General features: G+C 47.9%; 2 protein-coding genes across 3 annotated transcripts in view; both read left to right on the top strand.

Moving 5' to 3' along the window:
• LOC135378503 (solute carrier family 22 member 13-like) overlaps positions 1–2604 on the top strand; it is a 102899-nt gene extending 100295 nt beyond the window's left edge. Inside the window, exons 8-9 of one of the 2 annotated variants that reach the window (XM_064611548.1) lie at positions 623–804; positions 1648–2604. In XM_064611548.1, the coding sequence (XP_064467618.1) occupies positions 623–804; positions 1648–1791 (326 nt within the window). In that variant the 3' untranslated portion in view covers positions 1792–2604. The remainder of the gene's footprint in view (positions 1–622; positions 805–1647) is intronic. The other variant, XM_064611549.1, reaches the window with a different exon arrangement.
• A 3757-nt stretch (positions 2605–6361) lies between these two features.
• On the top strand, positions 6362–10246 carry LOC135379757 (uncharacterized protein K02A2.6-like). The gene has a single exon (XM_064612478.1). The coding sequence runs from the start codon at positions 6362–6364 to the stop codon at positions 10244–10246; it is 3885 nt and encodes a 1294-aa protein (XP_064468548.1).
• Positions 10247–13257: the final 3011 nt, after the last annotated feature.

Genomic DNA, 13257 nt, shown 5'->3' with positions numbered 1-13257 from the left:
CTACATGGGACGCCGCGAGTTGCTCATCGAAGTGTGAAAGGACCTGCCCTCTGTAACTTCACTTGCCTGGGGCCGTCGCTCGAACGAACTTGCTCCTAAAGCTGCATGGTGTGAATTGACCCTAATTCTTCAATAAGCCTCTCCGTTGCAAGTTCAGCGTTCGTCTCTGTGCTTGATCTCTCCGCGTTCATCTTGTCAAGACCAGATCAAGTGCCTATAAATCCAAGGATCCGCTGTTGTTATGTGGTCCAGACGACCGTTTCATCGAATCCGATCCGTGAATTTACCGATGTAATTGTATCTGCAGGACATGATGGTGATTTGAGTTTTAATAGTGCAAAAGGAACTCCGGCTATAGAGCTCCCGACTATGGTGTATTGTTATGAAACGAGATAAAAAGCAACACAATTAGACTAAACGAACTGGTGAAGTAGCTTAAAAGTAGAACATGCAACATCATTCTGAGATCAATAACACAACGTGTAATGCTTGCGTAATTTGAATATGACCACACCACGTCCTCCACCACAATTATATCTGTACGCTTGTACGCTAAGTGAGCAACTGCTAATGCTGGATAAGAAGAATAACAGCCCCAATATCAGTGCTTTCTGAACTGCAGACTCTGATGCTTGGACACTGGTGATGGCTGTGACGTTCATGACTTGTTTCATCGGGAGCTTCAACATCACCTCCCAGGTCGGAACAGAGATATTCCCGACGGTTATCCGTGCCAGAGCCGTTCTTTTACAACAGCTCATGAGCAGCATCGGAAACGTGTTGGGGACACCCGTCGCTGCAACGGTATGTCTCAGCAATAATCCAGCGATCGAGCTGCTGTTACATTTATCTTTTTTTTTCTACGAAGACAGTTTTTTTCTTGGTTCCGCGATGTTTACCTCGCCTTAGCCCGTCCTGTTCCCAAAAAGAAAAAAAAAATGTACGGAAGCTCCCGTTATGCCACCTGTTATTATCTGACCATGACCAGAGAACGGAACGGTGAAATAGCTCGCGTCAACTCATTCGCTTTCCTGTTATCTGCGTTTATTTATCTACATATCCCAAGGAATCCACGGGCCACGCCTGAGAGGGTTGTAGTCGTGTGCATTGAGCCTCTGCCGCTTAGCGACGTCTCCAGTAACTCCGACTGTGGTGCACAATGTGTGTTAGATTCAAATACAATTACCTAACATACTTAGATATCCTTCACTGCGAGAGGTCGACCAGTTATTATTAATAATAATATAATTTGGAGTTTATGTCGCGAGACAACTGAGATCATGAGCGACGCCAGAGAGGTCGGACTGTGGATCGCTTTTGCCCACCTGAGGGTACTTTGACGTGCGATGAAAGCTCAACGCACGGCACCCCGTATTTAACGTCCCTCGCTGAAGACGGCGTACCCCCCGTAACTTGTACCCCCTCCCCAAATTGCTGGCGTCCTTGGCCGGGTTCGAACCCACGATCTCGACCAGTTAATATGCCTGTAGAACATAGATAAAAAGCTAGTGCATAGTCACAGTGCTAGTGCATAGTGCATAGAACACAGCATGGAGGCTAGCTCATGTAACCGTGACAACGGTAGCGTCTCCTTAAATTTGAAGAGCTCGAAACAATCACAATTCGGGCAAATCGTTCTCGTTCCAGATTCGAATCTTCCAGGAGATGCTACCGTTGCCAAGATTCTTCCAAGGTTTCGGTGGCAGCCTACACCACAGAACGAAAGACATCTTGGAAGATTTTCTTTACTCTGTTTGCGCACACGCATTAGGAAACTATAGGGTAGAATAGCGTGGGCCATGTGCCATGGACGAGCAGTGACCAATTGTCATTATCTTTGCAAGTGGAGTGGGACCAATATTTTCCTGTGCTCGTGTGTGGCATATTGGCTCTCATTACGGCTATGATGCTCCCGTTCCTTCCAGAGACGGTCGGTCTACCTTTGCCGCAGACCATCAGCGATGGGGAGAACTTAGGCAAAGACAGGGCATTCTGTTTCTGTCCCTGTATACCAAAGAAAGATACTCGCGAACAGATGGGCAAGGAGGAACACACCATGTCTATGTTGACGAGCCACCATGATCATATTGTGCAACGACGTGTGTGAAATAAATTAATGGCGAAAGATACAGAGCTTATGCTCAGCGCAAACACGGATGGAACCTTTTGTATTTCCTTGTGTCACGAGTACACATCTTCGAGAGAGCACAACGTGGAGAGTCACTCAGTTGTTACCGACTTTCTGCTACACTTTATTGACATATGCTACGCGGGTGGTACAAAATGATGATATTCATTTGCCGTTTCAAGGTTTAATTTTAATGCTTTAAGGTAAACACACTCGATCGAGTTACGTTCACTCCCGCCAACGGATGGCGGTACCGTTCGAAATCTGTTTTCTTTGTTTTGCTTTGCTCCCGCGCTGCAAGGAAATAATGTAATCGCCGCGTGCGCGTCTGCTCCCTCATCTCGGGGGCCTTCAAGAAAATTCCTTTCTTCTGTTTCTCTTGTTGTTTCTCCTGCTTGCAAAGACGCTTGCCTGTAATCGGGTTGTGCATTGAGGTTTCTCCTGTGTTCTGCTACCGCTTAGCCGGCGTTCACACGGGGCAGCTTTTCCCAGCAACTCGAAGCAACTCAAACCAACGTCTTTGGAGCAATTTCGAGTCCGCGTTCACACTCAACAACTCGGTAGCTCCACCCACAAGCAACGTTATGGTGACTGGAGAATGTGGGTTCGAATGGAACTGGTGGAATCTTTTCTTTAGCTGGTATTTATCAAATTTCAGTCAGTTTTATTGCCCCAATAGATCATTATTACCCTCCAGAAATCGCAACTGATATGTGTGAAGTTCGTGAAAAAAGAAAGTTATTTCTCAGCTGCACCTGCAGGATTTGAACCCATGAATTCACGAACGAAATCTACAACGCCATCGGGAGTCAGGTGGCAGTGCTCTCCTAGCTGATTGGCCGGTGCACGAGCAACTTCTCAACTTTTTGGTCGGCAAGCGATTCGCAGCAACTCTGAGCAACTCGAGTTGCTGGAGGTTGCCGGCTGACAGCAACTCAGTTGCTGGAAAAAGTTGCCCCGTGTGAACGCTGCCTTAGGAATAAAATGCATGCCGATGCATGGTTGAAAGCGCTCTACGTAGGTACGAGTGTGCGTTCGTACGAGTGACACCGTTCTCTTTTTTGTTATCTCTCTCTCTCCCTCTCTCTTTGTATGATTTCGAAAAATGTGAAATAGGTCCTCGCAAAAATCCTGTACAAAGAGAAGGAAGTCGACTGGCGAAGGAAGTTCGTTACATATTGTTTGTTGCAAGAAGCTACCGGTAGTACTATGAAGAGTCCAGTGCCATAAAATCTTAATACTATCGGTGTAGTACTATCCATAGTGCAATATCGCAGAACTATACACCGCCTGTGTCTGAAAGTACCTGTCGCAAGCACAATAGCTATTCAACAAATACAACTCGAGAAGAAAATATTACAAAAAGCAACTACCGTTTAGCTATATGAATCGAAATTATTCTTAATGTGTAATACAACAATCAGAATTCTAGCGCAATTAATAAAAAGTGACAAAAAGTATCGAGCATTCGTTCAAACAGAGTATCCAGTCAGGACCTGGTCTCTTTGTTATCCATTCTTCTCTAAGTTTCTTCTTTGCACTGTATTATTACTGATTGCTGATGGGAGAGTGAAAAACGAAAGCAGGTACAATATCATCGATAGTGAGAGCACAATCTATAAAAACTATCCATATCCATTACTATTACTCCATCCAAACTATTACTATCCATAGTTTACTACCGTAAAACTACCCATATGCGAGTAACATTTACTGACACACTGTGAGTGTTATCCCTGTGCCTGTTGATGTTCTGACCGTTACATAAAATTTTCTTTTTCAAGACTCCCAAGCGAAAAAGTATCGCCACGTGATATCACGACAGAAGGCACGTACTGAACCGATCCGCCGCAAAATACACTAATTATAGGACTGATCCAACAATTTATATTGTGTTTCGCGGTCAAGGTTTTCTAGTGACAAAAGTGACATCAAATAAATGAATTCATTCACACCACTCAACCCTCTAAACTCCTGCACATAGTTATGTTCGCTTAGTTATGTTCAGCTGCGTCTGTATCTGATAAAATTATTTATGAGACCAGGGTAGTTTCAGGTTTCCTTTTTGAAGTTTAACTCCAAATGCATGGTGTCTCGAAGCTTCCACTATGGTGTCACATTTATCGTCTGACGAAGGGCACTTGATTTCTAAAATTTTGTCATCGTTTATTAGCTTGTCGGGGTTTGTGAGGTGGTAACTCAGGATCGACAACCATTCCGCATTTCTTAAACTAAGGATGTGGGCATTTCAACAGGAATGCTTCATTTTCGCGTTATTATCGCGGTTTAGTCCACGTTGCACGTGGAGATTGCTTCTAAAGCTTTTCGAATACAGTTTGTCGTTCATTATACGATTATACTTGAAATACGCTCGATGAAGGCGGTAAGAACTGTACACAGATGCCGAAGGGATGCTAATTATGCTTGTTCATGCCATGGTTATGGTTCGCTTTGCTGTACGGTATAGCCTATTCAAGGCGCTCAGCTTCCTGCATAGTTATCCTTATACCACGCAGGGATTCATTCGTTTTGCGATATACAGTAAACCCTCGTTTTATGAAGCCTCGATTTACGAATTCCCTCGACTTATGTAAGGCGTTACCAGTATCCAAACATTTTCCATGTATTCTTGCCTCGGTTTATGCTCTGGTACTACAAGAAGAGCTTCGAGTGACTGCGTGGCGCATGTTTTCCACATACTGCTTCAGGACGTGAGCCAGCGGTTGGACAAGTGTCATGATCTCTTAAGCGTTATAACAGATTGGACAAACTTCGTCATGTCCTCTCCAAACCGCCTACACGCGTTCCAGCAGTGTGAATAGGAAGACGGAAACACAAGCTTCCGAAAATCTGGCCCAACACGCAAAACTCTCAAGGCTTCCTTCTTGTGATCGGTGTGTGACCGAACGATGATCGCTTCCGCATACGCAATGCATTGTTAATCTTTGCATTTAACTGACCATTGTATACGAGAAATAGCAGTTTTAGTTTATTTACTCTTCACCTATGTGAAAATGAATCTAAATTTGGTCCTTGAAGCATACATGTAACCGAAGTAATCCTTAGAAACTGATACAATACAAGCCGGGGAACACATCTTTGTACTTTCTCTATTTTTTTCAGATAGCGTGCATCTGCAGATATCACACACCGTAGATGCATGCTCTATAAACAATGTTGAACTAAGGTTTTATATGGCTGTCAATTTAATATATATATATATATATATATATAAAGAGGGGGGAAAAGCCATTAAAAAAATAAGTAAATGATGCTAGACGTGTTTGAAATTCAAACTTACAGATTAAAATGGCTTCTATGGCTGCACGTAGAGAAACAGATACTCATTGAACGATGCGACAGCACCAGAGGACACGTGTTTCGCCGTGTTTGTGGCTCGTCGGCCCTAGGTAGCTGCGCATCGTTCGGGATTGGCAAGCCAGGGGTCACTCAGCGAGCGATATACACCTGGGAGGGTGACTGAGCACTCCTCAATGCCACAGTGCAAGCCAGTGCATTATAAAGAGGGGGGAAAAGCCATTAAAAAAATAAGTAAATGATGCTAGACGTGTTTGAAATTCAAACTTACAGATTAAAATGGCTTCTATGGCTGCACGTAGAGAAACAGATACTCATTGAACGATGCGACAGCACCAGAGGACACGTGTTTCGCCGTGTTTGCGGCTCGTCGGCCCTGGGTAGCTGCGCATCGTTCGGGATTGGCAAGCCAGGGGTCACTCAGCGAGCGATATACACCTGGGAGGGTGACTGAGCACTCCTCAATGCCACAGTGCAAGCCAGTGCATTATAAAGAGGGGGAGAAAGCCATTAAAAAAATAAGTAAATTGCTGTGTGCCAGACATGCGGTTGAAAAGACGATAGTCTCGGCACCCATCCCAATGGTACATTCCACACGGAGAGGCCCACATTCGGGGCGCCCATAACATCGGGTCAGAGTGCAACTCCGCTGTCGGGATGGACTCTCACCTCGCTTGGCAGTCGGTTTCCTTCGAGCATCGGAGCCACTCGCTCGTACTCGACATGTAGCCGTATTGATCAGTATTAAATGTGTTAAGTTGCTATAGCCCACTCTGATACACTTCAACTGGCGAAGAGGATGGGATACTGGTGACGCAGCGGCAGTACACGACGACACGTCAGTCACCGCACATCTGAAAACATCTCATCCGACGACACTGCATTTGCCTTTGTTCTCCGGAGCGAGGAAGCAAGATGGCTACTTTCGGAACCGCCCCAGCCTTCGACGCAGACGTGGAACCATGGAGTCACTACGTTGAAAGGTTAGAACAGTACTTCGTCGGAAACAAGATTACAGACGGGAATCAGCGCACCGGTATTTTTCTCTCGGTTGTGGGACCGAAAACCTACGGGCTACTTCGGAGTCTCCTGGCCCCGGCCAAGCCGAGCACAAAGACCTTCGTGGAACTAGTAGCAACACTCAGCAGTCACTTCGCCCCGAAGCCGTCTGAAATTGTGGAACGTTTCCGTTTCAACTCTCGTGTCCAGCACGAGAACGAAACTGTATCTACATTTATCGCTGAATTGAGAAAACTATCTGAGTTCTGCGAATTCGGAACCACTCTGGATACGATGATAAAGGACAGGCTGGTATGTGGTGTCAGGGACATTGGCATACAAAAGCGATTGCTTGCTGAGCGGGAGTTGACCCTGGAGAAAGCTACTACACTTGCGTGCGCCGTAGAAATGGCAACCAAGAATGCCATGGAACTGAGTCAGCCTCCGGACAACTCAGTGAACCGGATCATCAACCGAAAGGGTCGACAACGTCCGGTTGGTCAAGAGCCTAAAGGAATCCCACCAAGACAGGCAAGTCAGAAATTTAAGTGCATACGTTGCGGAAGAAGCGATCACGGAGCACCAGCATGCCCATTTAGGACTACTGAGTGCCACCGCTGTAAAAAGAAGGGACACCTTGCAAAGATGTGCTTGTCAGACTCACAACAACCAAGACCACGAGCCCATGGTCGGACGAATGCTATTTCAACAGAAGGGGCGACCTCAGAGGCAAGCCTTAACCTGCATGGAATCCATAGTGTCGACACCCAGGCAACGCCGCGTCCGTGGATCATCACCTCTCGTTGGATGGACATCCCGGTCGACATGGAAGTTGACACAGGTTCGTCTGTTACGTTGATACCTGCTAGCACGTACAGGAAACATCAAGCCTCCTGGCCAACGTTATTGCCATGCCAACGCAAGTTATCGTGCTACATGGGTCAGCTACCAGTGCTAGGCGTTCTGAAAATGGAAGTCACTTACGGACACCGCACGGCAACAGCATCGCTTTACGTCGTTGACCGTGAGGGCCCAAGCCTATGTGGTCGTGATGTAATTGCAGCGCTGGATCTGCTTACCGTCAACGTGAATGTTGTTAACCGCGAAGGCAAGGTGACCAATCTGAAGCAGGAATTCAAATCCTTGTTTGAGCCAGGCATCGGTCTCATGGTAGGTCCACCTGCTCATCTACATTTGAAGCAAGGCATAACGCCCAAGTTCTGCAAAGCAAGATCTCCTCCGTATGTAATGCGCGACAAAGTGTCTGCGGAACTTGATCGGCTGTGCGAAGCGGGAGTGCTCACACCGGTGACCCATTCCGAATGGGCGACACCTATCGTGCCCGTCATTAAGAAAGATGGCACAGTAAGAATATGCGGCGATTTCAAGGTTACGCTGAACCAAGTCTGTGACGTTGAACAATATCCTCTTCCGAAGATTGAAGACATGTTTGCGTCGCTTAGTGGAGCGGAGTGCTTTTCGAAATTGGACTTACGCGACGCATACCAGCAGATTCCACTTGATGAAGACTCACAGAAGGTCGCGGTAATAAACACCCATCGAGGCCTGTACAGCTACAAGCGTCTACCCTATGGCATCGCTTCTGCGCCAGCGATCTTCCAGCGTCGGATGGAATCCTTGCTGAGAGAAATTCCTGGAACGCAAGTCTTTCTCGATGACATCCTGATTGGAGAACGGGAGGCAAACTTCGGAGAAACCCTGCGCAAGGTACTCCAGCGTCTACAGGACAACGGTGTTCGTCTGAGGGAGGACAAATGTGAGTTTCACAAGTCGGAAATTTCGTATTTGGGACATCGCATTGACAAAAGAGGACTTCATCCCGAAGAAAAGAAGCTGAGAGCAATAGTAGAAGCGCCAGCGCCGAAAGACGTGCAAGAATTGAGATCTTTCTTGGGACTGCTTACTTACTACCGCAGCTTCATTCGTAACATGTCCTCCTTGCTCACACCCTTGTACGACCTACTGAAAAATGATTCCGTCTGGAAATGGGATACTGCCCAAGAGGTAGCATTCAAAAAGGCGAAATATGTGTTGGTAAATTCCGGATTTCTAACACATTTTGATCCGTCCCGAGAACTTCAGCTTGAGTGCGACGCATCACCGTATGGAATAGCAGCAGTTCTATCACACCGCATTGAGGGGCAAGACAGACCAATTGCGTTCAGGTCGAGAACTCTCACGGCGGCAGAACAGAACTACTCCCACCTGGAAAAGGAAGCATTGGCACTTGTCTTCGGAGTCACGCGATTCATAGACTACTTGTGGGGACGACAGTTCATTCTCCGGACGGACCACAAACCGTTGGTAGGACTCTTCAAAGAAGGCAAGGCTATATTATCCACGGCAGCCAGCAGGATTCAGCGATGGGCGTTGACACTGAGCGCCTACAATTACCAAATTGAATATAAGCCTGGACGTCAAAACGGCAATGCGGATGCACTAAGCCGCCTTTCCATAGAAGGAACTGCAACGGAGGAAGAACTCGCAAATTCAGAAGCAGTGTGTTCTATCCAAATCCTGGAGGAGCGGCCACTGTCAGCAAAGCAGCTAGCCGACTTGACAAGTCAAGATGCTACCTTGTCAGCACTCAGGGATGCCATACAGCGGGGATGGCCACATCAGCTGCAAGACAAGGCATTGCAACCGTATTGGTCTCGAAGAGATGAGCTCTCGACGGACCACGGTCTGATTATGTGGGGAAGGAGGATAATCATCCCAGCAAAAGCACGCCAGGCGATGCTACTGGAACTCCACTCTACACACTCTGGAATGGCGACAATGAAAGCAGTAGCAAGATCACTATTCTGGTGGCCCGGAATAGATGGGGACATCGAAAACACGGCACGGCAGTGCTTGGAATGTCAACAGGCCCAGCCAATGCCACCAGCAAAGGAACCTCTGTCCTGGCCATCGACAACTATAAGATGGTCACGCGTGCATATTGATTATGCCGGGCCAGTCGAGGGAATGATGCTACTCATCGTAGTGGACAGCTTCTCACGTTGGATTGAGGCAATTCCGGTTAAGAATGCTTCGTCTGAGCAAACGGTGAGGGAACTTCGCAGTGTATTCGCACGTTTTGGTATTCCACACTGCGTAGTGTCAGACAATGGCACGCCATTCACAGGAAAACCATTCCAGGATTTTGTTAAAGCTAATGGGATACGACATATTCGTACAGCCCCATACCACCCGCAGTCAAACGGACTAGCAGAGAGGGCGGTACGCACGGTGAAGGATGCGTTGAAGAAAATGAAGACTGGGGATTTGCGCACAAATGTGGACCGCTGGTTGCATTCATACCGTCGGTCACCAAACACTGTGTCCGGTAAATCGCCCTCGGAAATGCTACTTGGGTACAACATCAGGTCAAGATTGGACCTCATCAGCGTCCAAGAACTGCACAAAGAAGCTATCTCAAAACCTGACCGGGCACGACCAAGCCCAGAAAAAGAATCAAATTCGGAAACAGGTGTGCTTCGGCCAGGGACGCACGTGTTCGCTCGAAATTACGGGCGAGGACAAAAATGGATTCCGGGAGTGGTACAGAACCAAAAAGGATCCCGGATGGCTGTTGTGAAAAGGGCGGTCGGAGACATGACGCGTCACGCCGACCAACTGCGCCGACGACCTGCGTCGCGGATCGCCACAGAAGATGACACCTGGATGTCTGACGCGGAAATTCACAACCCAAGCCTCCTGACTCCAGTTCGTCCACCTAGAAGATCAGGACGATGCAGGAGGTCACCACTACGCTACGGACAACCGGTGACATACTAAAGGGGGAGGAGTGCTGTGTGCCAGACATGCGGTTGAAAAGACGATAGTCTCGGCACCCATCCCAATGGTACATTCCACACGGAGAGGCCCACATTCGGGGCGCCCATAACATCGGGTCAGAGTGCAACTCCGCTGTCGGGATGGACTCTCACCTCGCTTGGCAGTCGGTTTCCTTCGAGCATCGGAGCCACTCGCTCGTACTCGACATGTAGCCTTATTGATCAGTATTAAATGTGTTAAGTTGCTATAGCCCACTCTGATACACTTCATAAATGATGCTAGACGTGTTTGAAATTCAAACTTGCACATTAAAATGGCTTCTATGGCTGCACGTAGAGAAACAGATACTCATTGAACGATGCGACAGCACCAGAGGACACGTGTTTCGCCGTGTTTGCGGCTCGTCGGCCCTGGGTAGCTGCGCATCGTTCGGGATTGGCAAGCAAGGGGTCACTCAGCGAGCGATATACAGCTGGGAGGGTGACTGAGCACTCCTCAATGCCACAGTGCAAGCCAGTGCATTATAAAGAGGGGGGAAAAGCCATTAAAAAATAAGTAAATGATGCTAGATGTGTTTCAAATTCAAACTTACAGATTAAAATGGCTTCTATGGCTGCACGTAGAGAAACAGATACTCATTGAATGATGCGACAGCACCAGAGGACACGTGTTTCGCCGTGTTTGCGGCTCGTCGGCCCTGGGTAGCTGCGCATCGTTCGGGATTGGCAAGCCAGGGGTCACTCAGCGAGCGATATACACCTGGGAGGGTGACTGAGCACTCCTCAATGCCACAGTGCAAGCCAGTGCATTATAAAGAGAGGGGAAAAGCCATTAAAAAAATAAGTAAATGATGCTAGACGTGTTTGAAATTCAAACTTAGATTAAAATGGCTTCTATGGCTGCACGTAGAGAAACAGATACTCATTGAACGATGCGACAGCACCAGAGGACACGTGTTTCGCCGTGTTTGCGGCTCGTCGGCCCTGGGTAGCTGCGCATCGTTCGGGATTGGCAAGCCAGGGGTCACTCAGCGAGCGATATACACCTGGGAGGATGACTGAGTACTCCTCAATGCCACAGTGCAAGCCAGTGCATTATAAAGAGGGGGGAAAAGCCATTAAAAAAATAAGTAAATGATGGTAGACGTGTTTGAAATTCAAACTTACAGATTAAAATGGCTTCTATGGCTGCACGAAGAGAAACAGATACTCATTGAACACCAAGGTAGAAATTTGGGGTAGTTGGTACATAGCCATGAGTAAAATCTTGCAGCCAAAGAGAGGACGAAGACACAACGGTAGAAACACACAACAGCGGAACTGCAGACTCTCAACTAAAGGATTTATTGACAATACGTCATTTAAAAGGCGCAAGAAAGTAGGACACAGAGAGTGATAAAGGTGAGGATAAACGTGTTCCAACAAAAGTTAGTCTCCTGCAAGATAATCAATCTCGACTGGTAAGAGGGACAAAGAAGTTTGACTAACACACTTATCTCCCAGTGAGGAGATTAGGGAGGCCTCCACAATCTCTCGAACATTCTTTTCTTTGAAGCGAGCACAAATGGTTGTAGCTTCGAACAGTGGTTTACATTTGCAAGTGCGACAGTGCACCGCAAGGTGCCCAGAAGGGGTGGAGGCATCAACCTTGCATCTGTGTTCTAGAAGCCGAGTATTAACACAACGGCCACTTTGGCCAACGTATGCTCTCCCGCATGTGAGGGGAATTTTGTATACAACATGCTGCATACATGGGACCAAGTTCTGTCTATGTTTGATTTTACAGCCAGCCTTAGAGGGGTTATTGATTTTTCTGCACAAAGCCCTAAGCTTAACAGGTGCAGATCCTTTAGTTGAGAGTCTGCAGTTCCGCTGTTGTGTGTTTCTACCGTTGTGTCTTCGTCGTCTCTTTGGCTGCAAGATTTTACTCACGACTCATTGAACGATGCGACAGCACCAGAGGACACGTGTTTCGCCGTGTTTGCGGCTCGTCGGCCCTGGGTAGCTGCGCATCGTTCGGGATTGGCAAGCCAGGGGTCACTCAGCGAGCGATATACACCTGGGAGGGTGACTGAGCACTCCTCAATGCCACAGTGCAAGCCAGTGCATTATAGAGAGGGGGGAAAAGCCATTAAAAAAATAAGTAAATGATGCTAGACGTGTTTGAAATTCAAACTTACAGCCATAGAAGCCATTTTAATCTGTGCAGCCTCTAGAAGCCATTTTAATCTGTAAGTTTGAATTTCAAACACGTCTAGCATCATTTACTTATTTTTTCATCATTTATCGCTATCGCGCGGAAGTTGCCGGGTTATCAGCGCCCCCCACACTCTCCCCCCCTTGAGGCAAATGTCCGGAAGTTCGGGGAGATCGAGGATTATATCCTCAGGGTCCGGTGAGAAGGATGGCCGAGCGAGAACTTGGGGGGCCAGCTGCCGAAGTAGGTTCACTGCAGCGACTATGTCCCGACGTGTAGGAGCGGAGGCCACGTTGTTAGCTGTTGCCCTCTGCTGTGCGGCTTGTTGGATACGATGCAGGTGAAGGGCTCCCGCATTATGGGTCGGAGGGTGGATCAGTGGAACACCGCAGAAGGGGCAGAGGGCGCTTCTTTCTTGTTCCGTGTACACCGCTGGAGGCTCGGTGGGGTGTCTGTTTGATAACCCCAGGCCGCGGAAGAGCTCTAGTAGGGAATCAGGTGGGTCACCGATGAGAGGTCGCGCCTGGTTGCGCCATCTTGTTCTGGAACAGTATCCGATACTGCGGCCTTCAACTAGGACAGTCCAGGTAGCCACATTCGCAGGTCGGCGTGACGGGGAAGGCCTCCGAGCAGGAGAGTTCCCAGGGGGTCGCTGAGGTCGGTGCCGTTGCTGGGGTCGAGAACGGCTTCTCGCTGCAGGTGGTCGTGGCATCTGCAGGAAAAAAAAAATGGAAAAGCATCACCTTGGAGGTCTACGAGGGCGGAGGTTATAGCGAGGAGACCCCGGTAACCCGCCCCGAACTGTCCCATCTTCA

The sequence above is a fragment of the Ornithodoros turicata genome, chromosome 1 (assembly GCF_037126465.1).
Source record: "Ornithodoros turicata isolate Travis chromosome 1, ASM3712646v1, whole genome shotgun sequence".
Classification (NCBI taxonomy): Eukaryota; Metazoa; Arthropoda; class Arachnida; order Ixodida; family Argasidae; genus Ornithodoros; species Ornithodoros turicata.
This window is presented reverse-complemented; position numbering and strand designations above follow the sequence as displayed.